Genomic DNA, 17,524 nt, shown 5'->3' on the forward strand with positions numbered 1-17,524 from the left:
GGCGGTGGTAGGAGGCCCCGATGCCACGGGTGCTTAGGAGGAAGGCAGTGCAATCACGGGATTTTGGGAGAGGTGGCGTGCGTGAGTTATGGGATCTTTTAACATATATCATCAAGATTAAAAAAACATTATGTTGTGCTAAAAAATACATTTCATAAGGGTGAACTAGGTTTTTGGTTCGAAACAAGTACGAACGATATATAATTCCAAAATTGGCCTTGTCCATTTTCCAAATAAGTTTCACAACTATACATGCCATGACCAATTCATGCAAGCATGCAAAATGGTTTTTAGTTTAGTGAAGTTTTTCATTTTCGGACGAAAATGCCCGAATGTGGCCACACGTGACAACACTTGCAATCATTGCCGAAAATGGTTCAAACTAGGCATGGAGGCGTACAATGGCCATGAATTGGCACCGCAAAAAAGTTTGGTTGACTTATGATCTGTGAAAAAACCATCGAGCATTTTCGGAGGGTGCCAGGCTAGCCCGGAAGGGCGAGTCCGGGAGCACCTCCATGTTAACACCACATACAAATGATTCCAACTTTTTTTCATGCCCTCCCATGAGCAAATCAAGTAAACATGCAAATATGGTTCTTAGTTTCAACAACTTCTCCACGTATTGGGATTTTTTATATCGAAAATGCCCGAAAACTGGCCCAACGTGACATTAGTTGCAAACTTTACTAGAGTACTTCAAACTTTGCATGGAGGACTAACATGACCATGAGTTGTTACCCCAAAAATTTTGTGTTGATTTAAGAAAGGTCAACAAACCAACATGTGTCTTCTCAGAGGATGCCATGTTAGCCCAAAGGAAGGGCGCGTATTGGAGCACCTCCGTGTTTACAATATCCACAAATGATGCCAACTTTATTTCATGATCTCGCATGACAAAATCAATAATGCATTCAAAATGGTTTTTAATTTGGCCAACATTTATAATCCTTCTGCAATTTCGAAGCGAAAAAGAAACATCGCCTGCATGGTCTACCCCCATAGCCACACAGCGAAAGCAGGGCGCACATGATGCATTACACTTTGTTTGTCTTATGGTGGACATAGTTGACACACCAAGCCTAGTGGGATCATTGGCCTACACCGGATTCCATGTCGTATGAAAGCTCGGGCACATCAACTGCTCCCGTCTAGAACCTTCGAACTGCACTGTCCACTTTGTGAAGCAAGTACAACATGAAATTTGTGAAATTCCCCCAAGATTTTAAAGTTCATCTCATGACAAAATCAAGCAAGCATGCAAAAATGCTATTCAGTTTACACAAAAATTTGCATGTAAAGTAATGTTTTCGGCCGAAAATACTTGAAAACTGGCCACATGTGAATCATATTGCAAACTTTACAAAAAAATGGTTCAAACATGGCATGGAGGCCTAACAAGGCCTTCAATACTCACCCCAAAAATTTTGGTCGATTTCATACAGGTCAGGATAGTACTATAGCATCTGCTCTCAAAGCGTGCGAGGCTCGGCCGGAAGGGCTTGTGTCGGGGAAACTCCATGTTTACAACATCTTCATATTTTGTCAAATATATTTCATGGCCTCCCATGACCAAATGAAGCATGCACGCACAATGGTTGTAAGCTTCTACTAGATTTTCCATTTTCTTCCATTTTTCGGTCATAAATGCCCGAAAAGTGGCCGCAATTGCCAAAACTTGCAAATTTTGCTGAAACTCGTTTTAATGTTGTCCTGGAAGCCTGTAATGTAACATTTTCCATAGTATGTCCTAAGTTGGGTTCATTCCACATGAAGCATGATCTACTTGGTTTGTACATTCAACAGTGTAGCACGAAGGTTCTCGACGGAGGCAGTGCGTGTACCGCATCGACTCCATGGATGGAATCCAGTTTGAACCAATGTTCACACTTGGTATGGTGTCAATTAGGTCCACCCTTAGGCAAAGAATCATGAAGGCATCATGTGCTACCACTTTCGATGGTTGTCTAGGGGGGTAGACCGTTTGGGAGGAAATGAAAAAATCATGAAAATCATGTGTAACCTTGAATGCACTGTGCATGCATGCTTGATTTGGTTCATGGGATGGCATCAAAATAACTTGGAATCCTATGTACATGGTGTATTGAAGGAGATGGCCTGAGACGGGCCCTTCCGGGCTATCCTTGTACCCTCCGAAAGGACATGTTAGTTTATTGACCTATATTAAATGACCGCCAAGTTTGTAGGGTTACAATCCATGGCCATGTTAGGGATACATATGCCAAGTTTGAACCATTTTCATCTAAGTTTGCAAGTTTTTTCATGTGTAAATCTTAGTCTACACTAAGAAGCATTTCGCATGACAGCTTGTTTTGGTCATGGAATTCCGTGGGAAATAGTAGACATCATTCTGTATTGTAGATGATCTACTAGACATGGGGGTTCCCCCAAACACGCCCTTGCGGCCTTGACTGGCACCGTCCGAAATCACATGCTGGTTTGTTGACTTACCTGAAATCAACCCAACTTTGCAGGGTTGCAAGCCGTGGTAATTATTGGGGTACGTTAAAATTTCAACCATTTTCAGCAAAGTTGCAAGTTTTGTCATGTACGACCAATTTTCAGGCATTTTCAGAACAAACAACATATTTTACCACTTAAAATGCATTCCTTTCTTGACAACACATTTGTTTTTTCTTCAAAACATTACATTTGTTTTGGCCAATTACATGCTAATGTTTCAACCTCCCATAACTCACGCCACCCAGATCTCCTGAAATCCCATGATTACAGCTCCTCCCTCGTAACCACCCGCGGCATCCAGGTCCCGTACCACCTCCCACGACCGCTGCAAGATCAGATTGTAGCCACCGCCCACCGCCCATCGGGAACGTCGCCTGAGGGGTCGGACGACAGTGGTGTTGTCGCCGCCTCCTATGCGCTTTAACACACCTCTGCTCCTGTTGCTGCCGTCGAGCGCCACATCCACATCTAGTGTGGAACACACTATCCATGTGGAGCATTGGGCCGCCACCATCGACGACAAAAGGTTATGTGATCATAGCTCTTTTTAATCTTTCTCGGACACGCACGTCAACTAGTAAAGCCCTAATAGGTTTCCCACAAGTTATTCCAGTCGTCAAGATTATCTGATCATAGCTCTGATTAAGAACTATCTTGTAATCAATCTTGGCACACTACACGAATGTCCGAAGAGGTAATACCAAAACAAGGGTATCTCTTTCATGAAATAACACGTCATATGATTATGCAATCCCAAAACCCTAGTTGAACTGCCCCAATGTTATGCATGACCAAAATCTGTAGTGTGCTTAAAGTTACATGTAGTTCATATTATTTAATAAACTCATCTATGCCTGCATATAAGATTTTATTTTTGTTACACATTTCTCAACATGAAGGTCAAATAAATTGAACTGGTTTTGCTTCTGTTCCATAGGTGCCAGTAAAATGGAAACTACTGTTAAAAGTGCTACTAATGGACAAAAACACGTCTCCAAAATGACCGATGAGGTATGTAGTTGACATTTCGTTTGAAAACTGTACTTGTAGACACTTCTTTCATACTCGATAAAATCTGTTGCCACTTTTGTAGGAAATCTTGAGGAAGCACGGCCATATGAAGTTAGCGTGCTCACCGTCAAGGCTTGCCAAAGTCATGAAATTGTTATCAGCAGAACACATAGAGAAAATCATAAGCGATACTAGTCTTGGGTGTCTAAACATGATTCGTGTATTTAAACTCCGGCGCACTATGTTGATAAGACTAGCAAAGAGCTTCGATAGTGATACATCGTCCATTACCATAGGAAAAACACCCATTCCTATCACCGCGGAAGACGTGCACCATATATTTGGCCTTGTGATAGAAGGGGAGGATATTGATGAAAAGCTGCAAAGCACACTGGATCCAAATTTGTTTAACACGTTTCAAAACAATGGGAGCATTGATCTGGCTGACCTTGAGACAACGATCTTAAGTTCTAAAACTCCGGACAATGATTTCCTGGCGCGGTTCGTTCTATTCGCTATTGGCACAGTTTTAGCACCAACAACACAATGTTATGTCGACGCAAAATACCTTAAACTTGTTGCGGATATTAAAAGCCTTCGGAAATTGAACTGGGGATGTTTCACAATGAAACACTTGTTCAGGTCCATACACAAATTTAACTCTCTTGATCAAGTATCTCTACAGGGAAATCTACCTCTGCTTCAGGTTAGTGCAACATCACTAGTTAACATTGCACAATTGATTTTATTTTCTATATCTCTCTATATTGACGAAGTAATTTATTGTGAAGATTTGGTACTGGGAGCAGCTGCGTTCCGGCAAATTGATGTATACTCCTATACCCCCACCATCGGTCGCATGATGAGAAGAATGCACGTGCGTAATAAGAACAGAAGCTTACACCTCAGGAGGTCTTCATAATGGATTGGTGTGTTTCTAGATTTGACCCATGTATATATCCGGTTATCTATTTGCTACTACTGTTTCAATGTACCTGATTCAAAGGTTGTGATGGAAATTTGTGCTCGACAACCAGAGGCCAACAATAGAAAGGATCCAAGAAGCAAAAGTTTGTATGTGTGGATGAAGGTGATACATCTCGAGCACAATCACAAGGTCAAAATATGAGTAGCCACCAAGTAAGCCCAACAAAGACAACTTTCAGTTTCAAAGATCAGTAAAAGGTCGCATCAAAACTCATTCATTTTGCTTTCTTCTGAACGGGGTGTTATTTCGTTTGCACAAGTGGAAATGATAGTTGCAGACCTGAATGCACGTTGTGCTGAGCAAGAAAAGAAGATAGGCAGACCGTTAATGGAATTTCAGCATAGATTTGATGCGAAATTCCTCACCTGAGCGAAGAGTTAATCGACATTAAGAGTAAATCTGGCAGTAATCCTAGGCTCTCGCCGCCCGAGGATGAAATTAAGACTTAAGGAGGGAACTGAAGGTATGTCATGTTGTGCATTTTTTATTGTTATGAATATGTTCCTCCATATTCATTATTGTTATAATTGTTACAGGAATTAAAAAACCAAACTAAAGTCAGCCGACAATCCGAGTCACAAAAAGCAGGCGTCGAGGTAATAATTATGGCCCACCACATAAGTAGTATTACTAAACTAATTATAATTGACCATTTTTTGTTGTAGTAGGAACAAGTCAATGTGTGCAGTGATTCCTTCATGGCGACTCCTAAGTTCGACGCATCCACGCCACGTACTTCAACTCCAAAACCAAGTGCCAGACACGTCCTGCCAAACAAGGCCGATCCTCGAATCACACCGTTGAAGCCTCTATTTGATAATGATTATGTGCTCACCGCTGAGGACAAATAAGCACCCATTTTCATTCGGGGAACACATGGCCCTGCTGAACTCATTCAAATCGGAGACATTCCCCTAAGAGCGAAACAACTGAAGCCAATTTACGATAAAAAATACATATGTGGTGATGTAAGCCCCTTGTACTCCATTGTACATCAACTATTTGAACTGTTGGCACATCATTATATGACTACAAATTTGGCAGGTTATTATGGCGTATGCTCACATCAGCAGAGTTGAGACTGATACTACCTCAGTCATATCCCCCAATGAAACCAGAAAGCTTTTACAAACAAAAGGGGTTATTCCAAAGGGTCGTGGAAGCTCGTGGGTTCAGCGTGTTTCAAATAAATTTGTAGGACGCCGGAAGGTACCCGTTTTCCTCACTTTCATATATCGTAATAGATAGTGTAGATGAAATATTTCAGCGGTCCCCCGAACCATAATTGTTACCTTATCTACATTATTCCGTGGAATGAGTCCTCTTTGACTTTACAACAGGTCCACATCCTGTTGAATGTGCATGATAACCACTGGATGGCAATGGTGTTCAATTTCGACAAAGAAGAGATTCAAATCCTAAACTCCTTGAAAAATCAATTTGACGAGTCCAAGGAAACTACTCTTGTAAGATTTATCTTGCTGCCTCGGTACTGTCGCATGGCACATGAACTCCCAAATCACCGTAACCCTCTGTAATACTCGTATTATGCTAGGTGGAGGCGATTCAGGCCTGCATGGACGAAGCGGTGAAGGATGGCTTGGTAACACCAGCTAAGCCCATCAAATTTACCGACTGGGAAGTAGTACGCTATGACGACATACCACAACAGAATGACGGGTACATACGACCTCCTAAATTATTCTTGCCGACACGTCCAAGTTTACTAAAACCTAAACTAAACACTGCAGGCATTCATGTGCGTTTTTCACACTAAAGTAGATGTTGACATGGAACGGTGAAGTATTTACCGACAAAGTGGAGCAGGTGAATCAAACACTATATTTTCTTGTAGAATATCTTATGACTGAACGATGTGCTGACATATGTGTCACTTATCAAATGTAGTCACAGATAGATATATTTAGCTAGAAAATAGTTTCAAGCTTGCTACGTTCAGATTGCAACAGTCTTCGCATAGAAACATACAAGTACCCCATAACGGTTAGTGAAAAAGCACGAATATTTTATTTTATTCACATGTGTCATGACGCTACCGAATGCACTGATGTCTGCTGTACATGCGGAGATGTATGAAGCCCACGTTGCATCGCAACCTATGGATTCACAAGACGATGTCCAAGAAATTATTGGTACTGTTGAGTGCAAGATATCAGACACGTCGAGCTCCCCAAAGGATCCCCACACCCCGAGCTCCCCAAAAAAGTGGAGAGCATGTGGACGCCCGAGGAAGCTTGTCGATGAAGAGCAAGCTAAAAAAACAAAAACTATTGAAGAGCTCAGAGTGAAATTTGATAGCAATACCATTGATAAACAAGTGTCTTCTTCGATGTCAAGACGATCACGCAAGCCAGCACCATCTATATTGAGCCCATTCAAGACAACCAAATGGTAGTTTGAGTATGTACTAGGTAGCACTGTAGTTAGCACTACTTATGATACATTTGTCATTTATGATTTAGTGATCGTATTTTATCAAACGTGCAACGACGAGCGGTGAAAGATGACTTGCTAACACCAGCTAAAACCGTAACAAAGTAGGGTATGATAACATACCACAATATAGCAATCTCTGCTTTCGCAGTACATACTTTTGGCAATTAGGGATACATGCTCAGTTCTTTTGGTTGAACTGCCAATGGGTCATTATGCGAATCATTTGCATGATGTACTTTTGGCAATATCTTATACTCCCTCCATTCCAAAATAGGTGACCCAACTTTGTACTAACATTTAGTACAAAGTTGGGTCATCTATTTTGGAACGGAGGGAGTAGAACCTAAGTGCATGTCAAAAAGTGGCAATAGGTACTTTTGGCAATCATGTGCATGCTACATTTCTGGCAATTACTAATGCATGCTCCTTTGTTTTGCTTCAAATGGCAGTATGTACTCATGGCAAACATTTGTGTGCTCTACTTTTGGTAGCTATTAATACAAGCTCATTTATAATGGTTTAACTATCCATAGAAATAAGTTGAATGTCATTATTTCTAAACATATCAAATTCAGTGCAAGATATAGCATTAGCATCTTCAGTTAGAGTCATAACATATATGTACCATGTATCACCATAGTGGAGGTATTAGTCAAGGTTGACCGCAATGCACTTAGGGTAGGTTCTTACAAGATAAACAATAGTTTAATGAAGCAACGACGCTTATTAGTATAGGGTAGATGCTTAATTAGGCGCCTATCATGTACAAATTGGCACTGCTGCTTCAGAAAACCATGTTTATTATTGTTAGCATGTACCTAAGCAAGTAGTAGTGGAAGTTGGCCATTACCAGAAATGAGCAATGTACTACCAAACACTTAAACATAGCATGTTAAACAGTCAGAACCCAAAGGATAAATCGGTGCATAAGTTCAAGCAGTATGGTGGGGCAGAAGTATCACACGACAACCATAACATAAAAACAGTCATAACTAGGGTGGGCCAGCAGTAACAACCAAGCAGCGCATTAGATCCTCGGCATCTTGGCCGGACGAGGAGGCCTCGGGAGATAGAATGGCAGATGCCCCTTCGCGTACTTCCTGAGGAAGGCACTAAAAGCGGCATGTTTAGCCCGGACGTGGGGCTTGCGGTTCCTCCCATTACCACGGCCGATATAGGTGCCATGCATGATCAGGCTGTCGTATTCGCTCTTGATACTCACGCAACAGAAGGGGCAGGATATGTTGCCGTAGAGCCTATTGGAGCCGATGTGGTATGGGATTTCCCAATTCCGCAGCCTCCTGATGACGTAGCGGCTCTTGCTGTCCCTGCTCTCCTTACTATCATCCACGTCTTTGTCATCTTCCTGTGTGTTAGTTGATCGACAGCTATGTCAGATTAGGAATACAGAAATGTAGCATTGCATAAGAGTATCTAGTACATTCCTAAAGTAGGAATACAAAAATATGATCAATCAGATGATTCACACAACATGTACCTCATATATTGTAATATATGTTTATGTATTATTTGCTATCGTTCTTGATCTTTTTTATTTCCTTTGCATGTGTAGCTGTTCTCCCCTCTAAAGTAATCCTATTTGTACAATCTAAGTTGACAATTAACTAAAGGGTTTAGGTTTTAGGGTATGAACAAATCACTTTACTGCATTCAAGCACATATTTTAGTTCATACTGAAAATAGATAATTCCAAAAACAGGATCATTTCTTGCCATTTCTTGCAACAATATTTTGTATGATCTGGTTTTATCATAAAGAGATACCAGACAATATCTAATTTAATGATATTCAAACTAGATGAGTACATACTACAAAGTAAGAATGCAATAGAAAATCTTGTTGCTAGAAATGTACTGTTGCATGGACTTGGCATGCATGATTACTGATGTGGCATAGTTTCATGGATTGATTTGTGCAAGAGAAGAACTAATCCATGTTTGTTGTTAATGGCAGGCAGTGGCCGTAAATTGTTATTGCATGCATCAGTACTGACCAGATGCATGACTCGGTGATGTGGCCCAGTTTCATGCATACCAAAACCAGATAATGGGTTGCACAATTGAGGAACAGAGCATAGTTGTAACAGGGGTTTAACTGATTAAAACTCTCATCATTGATAGTCTTGTTGGTACTAGCAAGTCACACGTGCATTGCGCGTGAAAGCAACAGTTAATGTCAATTATTTCAGATGCACTTACATTGCTATGCTACTGTAGGAATGCATTTTTTTGTGTGTGTTTTCTTTAATAAAGTGATAATGTTTGTGCATATTATGCATTTAGATTCACAAAGTTCAAAGCATTAGCAATTCGTTTAGAAGAAAAGAGTTTGCGATGTTAAAGTATCCAAGATTCTAGAACAATGGAGAAACATAGTGCTATGAGGTTGTTTGTGCATAGGTAGCCTTGTGCTTAAGCTTACAAATGCAATATTCTATATAGTACGCATGCTTGGAATTTTTCTTTTGTAGTAAATAAGATATCGAATGGCTAAAAATGCTGGGATTTCCCATCTGTCTACCGTTGGATTGGTTTCATCCAACAACAAATATTCAAAGTTGTTTCTAGAGTACATGTTTTAAAAGCTACCATTTATAGAAGCTCAAGCACTGTTGATAAATATTTACTGTTGCATGTCAACTTATCATGTTCTAGATATTAATCATTGATCCTCTTGTTGACTGTCATGAAATAAACAAATTTGTAGGAAATTTTCCATCCACTAAAACATGTCTGAAAGAATCCTACGTTTTTAGTATGGACAATCAAACACTCATACAATCCTGTAGGATTCAAGATGACATGCCACTCTAATCCCACGTTTTCCCTATTCCTGCGTTTTGGAAATCATACGAATCAAAGAGTTAATATCTAACAAATACACCATTTTCTAGAGCAGAACTGATTCATAACCAGTTTCTAAATCATATTCTTACTCATCTTCACAAAATAATTGCACACACAGGGGGATTTCAGGCCTACATGACTACTGTTCCATGCCAGGTTCAGATTGAAGGGTTTTCCTTCCAAACGTATGAAACAACTAGTACTAATCCTAACACTAAGGGAGAGATCAAGAAACATAACCTATCTGGACGAAATATAATCCTTCATGCATGCAATTTAGGAGAAAACCCCATGGGAGAAAACCGCAAAAACAGAGTAGGAGAATAAAACAGAACAGAGTGGTACCTCTGAGAGCTCGTCGTCGACCTCCTCGTCAAACTCGATGGCCTCATCCTGCACTTCCTGAGCGTCGAGCTCGGCCTCCTCGTAGTAGTTGTCGATGAGCTCGTATTGCTCGCGCTTCCGCTTGACCCTCTGCTCCTCCAGATCCACCGCCACCTCCACCTCCACCATCTCCCCGATCGCAGGCTCGACCGCTGCGATGGCGGCCGGAGCAGTCATAGAAGATGGTGCACCGCCCCCCGTCACAGCGACGGCGCCCTCGGCCGCGCCAACCGCGGCGGCAATGACCACAGCAGGCTTCTGCACTGCTTCTACCGCTGCGTCCTTCTCCACCGCCGCGTCTTCATGCCTGGCCTTCATCTTCCGATGACGAAGGTCAAGGGAGGTGGTTGCTAGCTCGTAGGAGGTAGGGTTCGAGGTGAGAGAGAGGGTTTTTTGCTGATTTGGGGAAGAAAAGCAGCAGGGGTGGGGGGAGGGGGAGACGGGGGTGGCGGAGGCGGCCTTTATTTAGCGTGTGGGGGTGGACGTTTAGAGTTACCGAGGCTAGACGCATGGCGTTGTGCGCTCGTGCACGCCCCAACCGCTTTCATTTAATTTTTGTCATGAATTTGTATATTTTTTGACTTGTGGTTTAGCGAGGAAATTGCACAAACCACCTACTTTTGGTGTTACTTTTGCATAGAACACCTATTTTACAAGTTTGTTGCACAGAAAAACTCATATTGGGGTAATTTGTTGTAGCTAGGTCTAATCCACAATTTTGGGTGGGTTGACATGATTTCTGACAAGTGAGTCCAGTTTGTAAATGCACCGCGAAAAAAAAACATTCCCCATCAGCACCCAACTAGAACTGTGCAAAATTTACAAATAGGTACTCCAGAAATAATTCTCATTGTTTTTGGGCCCACAAAAATGAACTATTGACAGTTTTTTTGTTCCCACATAACATCTTGGCACACAAGAGCATGCACCAAACTTGTTCTCCTTCGACACACAGACGCTATAACGACGGACATGTACCAGTAATATTCACACTGCACGTGTCGATACCATCTTGACCAACACGCAACAACATTGGTCTCATTGGACTCACACATGCCATAACGGGTCCATGTAACACCCAGATGTAATTTACCTTATTTGTATTCCAACTCTTACTATTTCCAGCACTAAGTTATTCTATTTCCTTGTTGTCGGGTTTTTGTCTCCGTGTGTTTTGTCTTTGTCTTGCATCTCATATCATGTCATCATGTGCATTGCATTTGCATACGTGTTCGTCTCATACATTCGAGCATTTTCCCCGTTGTTCGTTTTGCATTCCGACGCTCATATGTCCTTCCGGTGTCCCTTTCTACCTCTTTTCATGTGTGGATGTTAAACGTCTTCGTATTGGACCAAGACTTGTCATGCGGCCTTGGTTTACTACCGATAGACCGCCTGTCAAGTTTCGTGCCATTGGGACTTCGTTTGATACTCCAACGGTTAACCGAGGGACCGAAAAGGCCTCATGTGTGTTGCATCCCAACACCCCTCCAAAGTGGCCCAAAACCCACCTAAACCTCTCCCATCATCTAGGCCGTTCGATCACGATCGCGTGGCCGCAAACCGCACCTCATTTGGAGTCTCCTAGCTCCCTATGCCTATATATATGTGCCTCCCCGTCCAAATCCGGGTCCAAAACCCTAAAAAATCGCCCCGCCGCCATCGGAAATGTCCGGCCGCCGCCGCCCGCGCCTATCAGAGCCCACCACGTGTCCTCCTGTCACCCGCCACCGCCGAGGCCCAGGGAGCCCGGAACCGGCCCCCACGGCCCATCGCACCCGCCGCCACCTACCTCCATCGCGCACCGCCCGAGGCCCGTGCCTCACCCCGTGCCACCGCGGGCAGCGCCGGCCGCCTCCGCTGCCTACCGCCTGGTAGGCAGCGCCCCGCCGCCTCGCACCTCGCCGCCCCACTGCAGTCGCCTCGCCGGCGAGCTCTGGCCAACGAGCTCCTCCGTCTGGCGAGTTCGGACGAACCCCGCACCAGATCTGGCTTCTTCTACCTCCGGCGAGCACGGACGAACTCCGGCAAACAGCGAACCCCGATGATCCTCGACTTCCGCGCCCGATCCCGATCTGGATCCGCGCTACATTAAACCCTAATTCTCGAGTTGACTTTTGCCCCATCTCAGTATTTTTTTTGCATACTTCGTCATGTCATAACTGCATCACCGTTGCTCTGATTCATGCGTGTAGCATATCAAAATGTTCGTCTCGACGAGTACATCATTTCATCTCGTTGCATCATTTTATTTTGAGCTCATCTTGATGCCCGAAATGATGTTGGAAGAGGACTATGTGATGATTATTTCAGATCTGTTTCAGCAAATGCCCTTTTGTCATTTTTGCCATGATTAATGTGTGCATGCTATGATCCTGAGCTCTACATGTGTTTTTAAGAATGCCATTGCATCTTTAAAGGGGTGTATGCCATGTATTTTTGTGATCTTCATGGTGACTAGCACAAGCATGCAAAGTAGCTTACTCATTGATGCTGATTTCAGGGACTTAGGATTTCTCTAAGTCCTTGTCCTACTGTAATTTATATGCCATATGTTCATGCTTTTTCCTAGTGATCCATGCCTCTTTTGAGTATGATTAGTAAGGATGTTTTGTAGATAATGTTGTGCTCTATCCATCCATGTCTTTGTTTGCAATTATGGAGCATCCTAGCTTGAGTCAATCGAGCTCTACTTTTGCTATAAAATGTTCCTGGCAGATTGTTAACATGTTTAGCAATTTTGCCGAGCTTGTTGTTGTTGATCCGTGCATGCTATGTTGTTGTTGTTCTTGCCATGTCTAGCTTCTATGCCATGTCTATTTGCTGGGTGTATGCTTAGTTTGTCATGCAATGCCTCGTAGTGAGTGCATCGAGCTCGTAAACAAGCCTACTTGTCAACTGTTTTGCATGCTCCAGTTTTTCACTAAGTCTGAATCCGTTCATATTTTTGCTATATTCACATGCTTGCAATTGTATTTTCTGATCCCTTTTGGCTCATGGTCACAAAGGGACTTTTGTTATATGCTTAGAGTAGCTACATGCCATGCCTTGCCTTGCCATGATATGTTCCTGTAGCATGTAGTTATCGTGCTCTAAACATTGCTTCTTGAGGATAAATTCCTGACTTGTTAATTTCACTAAGTCTGTAACCAGTAATCTTTTGCACTTTTGCCATGCTTGTTTGAACCTGCTATTGAGTGAATTAGCCGTAGCTCAGTGTTCATATTTTTTCAAGCATCATGAGTGGATACCTGCCATGTATTTTGTTGTCATGTTGGAGTGCTGTAGCATGTTGTTCTTGATGCATTTAGATGGTCTCGTGTTGTTTATCGCAGACCGGTGCCATATTTGTTTTGCTTGCCATTTCCAAACCGTGCATCCGATTCCGGTGATCTTTATATCGATTTCAACTGAAATCAACTCACCTTTCCAGTGGCACTCTTGGAGTTCCAAGTTGAGGCCAGGTTCTATCATTCCTTTGCAAATCATGCATATGCATCGCATATCACATCCCGCATATCATACCATGTTCGCATCATGTTGTTTGAGCATTGCACGTGGTTGATTGTGTTCCTTTTGCTTGTTGTTCTTGATTGGGTAGAGACGGGAGACGAGTACGTGAATGAGGAGCCCGTTGAGTATGCTTACGAGGATCAAGGCAACTCTGAGAACTTTGCAGGCAAGATGACCATAGTCTCGAAATCACTTCTATCTTTGCTTGCTAGATGCTCGCTCTTTTGCTATGCCTATGCTACGATACCTAACACTCGCTTATCATGCCTCCCATATTGCCATGTCAAACCTCTAACCCACCTTGTCCTAGCAAACCGGTGTTTAGCTGTGTCACCGCTTTGCTCAACCCCTCTTATAGCGTTGCTAGTTGCAAGTGAAGATTGGAGATCGTTCCTTGTTGGAACTTGTTTATTGTTGGGATATCACCATATTATCTTGTTTATCTTAATGCACCTATATACTTGGTAAAGGGTGGAAGGCTCGGCCTTGTGCCTGGTGTTTTGTTCCACTCTTGCCGCCCTAGTTTCCGTCATATCGGTGTTATGTTCCCGGATTTTGCGTTCCTTACACAGTTGGGTTATAATGGGAACCCCTTGACAGTTCTCCTCGAATAAAACTCCTCCAGCAATTCCCAACCTTGGTTTTTACCATTTGCACTAACAACCTAGCCTTTTCCCTTGGGTTTCCGGAGCCCGAGGGTCATCTTTATTTTTAACCCCCCCCCCCCCGGGCCAGTGCTCCTCTGAGTGTTGGTCCGAACTGAGCTGCCTGCGGGGCCACCTCGGGGAAACTTGAGGGTTGGTTTTACTCGTAGCTAGTCTCATCTGAGTGTGCCCTGAGAACGAGATATATGCAGCTCCTATCGGGATTTGTCGGCACATTCGGGTGGTGTTGCTAGACTTTACCGTTGTCGAGGATGTCTTGTAACCGGGATGCCGAGTCTGATCGGATTGTCTTGGGAGAAGGAATATCCTTCCTTGACCGTGAGAGCTTGTGATGGGCTAAGTTGGGACTCCCCTGCAGGGATTTGAACTTTCGAAAGTCGTACCCGCGGTTATGGGCATATGCGAATTGGTTAATGTCCGGTTGTAGATAACCTGAAACTTAACTTAATTAAAATGTACCAACCGCGTGTGTAACCGTGATGGTCTCTTCTCACGGAGTCCGGGAAGTGAACGCTGAAGGAAATATGCCCTAGAGGCAATAATAAAGTTATTATTTATTTCCTTATATCATGATAAATGTTTATTATTCATGCTAGAATTGTATTAACCGGAAACATAATACATGTGTGAATACATAGACAAACAGAGTGTCACTAGTATGCCTCTACTTGACTAGCTTGTTGATCAAAGATGGTTATGTTTCCTAACCATAGACATGAGTTGTCATTTTATTAACGGGATCACATGATTAGGAGAATGATGTGATTGACTTGACCCATTCCGTTAGCATAGCACTTGATCGTTTAGTTTGTTGCTATTGCTTTCTTCATGACTTATACATGTTCCTATGACTATGAGATTATGCAACTCCCGTTTACCGGAGGAACACTTTGTGTGCTACCAAACGTCACAACATAACTGGGTGATTATAAAGGTGCTCTACAGGTGTCTCCGAAGGTACTTGTTAGGTTGGCGTATTTCAAGATTAGGATTTGTCACTCCGATTGTCGGAGAGGTATCTCTGGGCCCTCTCGGTAATGCACATCACTTAAGCCTTGCAAGCATTGCAACTAATGAGTTAGTTGCAGGATGATGTATTACGAAACGAGTAAAGAGACTTTCCGGTAATGAGATTGAACTATGTATTGAGATACCGACGATCGAATCTCGGGCAAGTAACATACCGATGACAAAGGGAACAATGTATGTTGTCATGCGGTCTGACCGATAAAGATCTTTGTAGAATATGTGGGAGCCAATATGAGCATCCAGTTTCCGCTATTGGTTATTGACCGGAGACGTGTCTCGGTCATGTCTACATTGTTCTCAAACCCGTAGGGTCCGCACGCTTAAGGTTTCGATGATAGTTATATTATGAGTTTATGAGTTTTGATGTACCGAAGGAGTTCGGAGTCCCGGATGAGATCGGGGACATGACGAGGAGTCTCGAAATGGTCGAGACGTGAAGATCGATATATTGGATGACTATATTCGGACATCGGAAAGGTTCCGAGTGATTCGGGTATTTTTCGGAGTACCGGAGAGTTACGGGAATTCGCCGGGGAGTATATGGGCCTTATTGGGCCATACGGGAATAGAGGAGAGAGTCCTACTCCCGGTGGGAGTAGGACTCCCCCGTTGGCACGTCCTCCTCCTAGGCCGGCCGCCTCCCTCCCTTGCTCTTCTATATACGGGGGCAGGGGGCACCCCATAGACACAACAATTGATCATTAATCTCTTAGCCGTGTGCGGTGCCCCCCTCCACCATAATCCTCGATAATATTGTAGCGGTGCTTAGGCGAAGCCCTGCGATGGTATAACATCAAGATCGTCACCACGCCGTCGTGCTGACGGAACTCTTCCCGTCATTCTGCTGGATCGGAGTCCAGGGATCGTCATCGAGCTGAACGTGTGCTACAACTCGGAGGTGCCGTAGTTTCGGTGCTTGATCGGTCGGGCCGTGAAGACATACGACTACATCAACCGCGTTGTTATAACGCTTCCGCTTCCGGTCTACGAGGGTACGTAGACAACACTCTCCCCTCTCGTTGCTATGCATCACCATGATCTTGCGTGTGCGTAGGAATTTTTTTGAAATTACTACGTTCCCCAACAGTGGCATCCGAGCCTAGGTTTTATGCGTTGATGTTGTGCACGAGTAGAACACAAGTGAGTTGTGGGCGATATAAGTCATACTGCTTACCAGCATGTCATACTTTGGTTCGGCGGTATTGTTGGATGAAGCGGCCCGGACCAACATTACGCGTACGCTTACGCGGGACTGGTTCTACCGACGTGCTTTACACACAGGTGGCTAGCGGGTGTCAGTTTCTCCAACTTTAGTTGAACCAAGTGTGGCTACGCCCGGTCCTTGCGAAGGTTAAAACAGCACCAACTTGACAAACTATCGTTGTGGTTTTGATGCGTAGGTAAGAACGGTTCTTGCTAAACCCGTAGCAGCCACGTAAAACATGCAACAACAAAGTAGAGGACGTCTAACTTGTTTTTGCAGGGCATGTTGTGATGTGATATGGTCAAGACATGATGTTAAATTTTATTGTATGAGATGATCATGTTTTGTAACCGAGTTATCGGCAACTGGCAGGAGCCATATGGTTGTCGCTTTATTGTATGCAATGCAATTGCGCTATAATGCTTTACTTTATCACTAAGTGGTAGCGATAGTCATGGAAGCATAAGATTGGCGAGACGACAACGATGATACGATGGTGATCAAGGTGTCGCGCCGGTGACGATGGTGATCATGACGGTGCTTGGGAGATGGAGATCACAAGCACAAGATGATGATGGCCATATCATATCACTTATATTGATTGCATGTGATGTTTATCTTTTATGCATCTTATCTTGCTTTGATTGACGATAGCATTATAAGATGATCTCTCACTAAATTTCAAGATAAAAGTTTTCTCCCTGAGTATGCACCGTTGCCAAAGTTCGTCGTGCCCAGACACCACGTGATGATCGGGTGTGATAAGCTCTACATCCATCTACAACGGGTGCAAGCCAGTTTTTGCACACGTAGAATACTCAGGTTAAACTTGATGAGCCTAGCATATGCAGATATGGCCTCGGAACACTGAAACCGAAAGGTCGAGCATGAATCATATAGTAGATATGATCAACATATTGAT

The 17,524-nt window shown here is 43.3% G+C and overlaps 1 protein-coding gene across 1 annotated transcript; it reads right to left on the bottom strand.

The window, feature by feature from the left end:
* Nucleotides 1–7,967: 7,967 nt before the first annotated feature.
* Nucleotides 7,968–10,509, bottom strand: LOC147983881 (uncharacterized). Its single transcript, XM_087539622.1, has 2 exons — nt 10,153–10,509; nt 7,968–8,306 (listed from the first exon to the last, which is right to left on the bottom strand). Exons 1-2 carry the CDS (start codon nt 10,507–10,509, stop codon nt 7,968–7,970), a joined length of 696 nt encoding a protein of 231 aa, XP_087395748.1.
* Nucleotides 10,510–17,524: the final 7,015 nt, after the last annotated feature.

The sequence above is a fragment of the Triticum urartu genome, chromosome 2A (genome assembly GCF_056163025.1).
Source record: "Triticum urartu cultivar PI428250 chromosome 2A, HENAU_Tu73, whole genome shotgun sequence".
Classification (NCBI taxonomy): domain Eukaryota; kingdom Viridiplantae; phylum Streptophyta; class Magnoliopsida; order Poales; family Poaceae; genus Triticum; species Triticum urartu.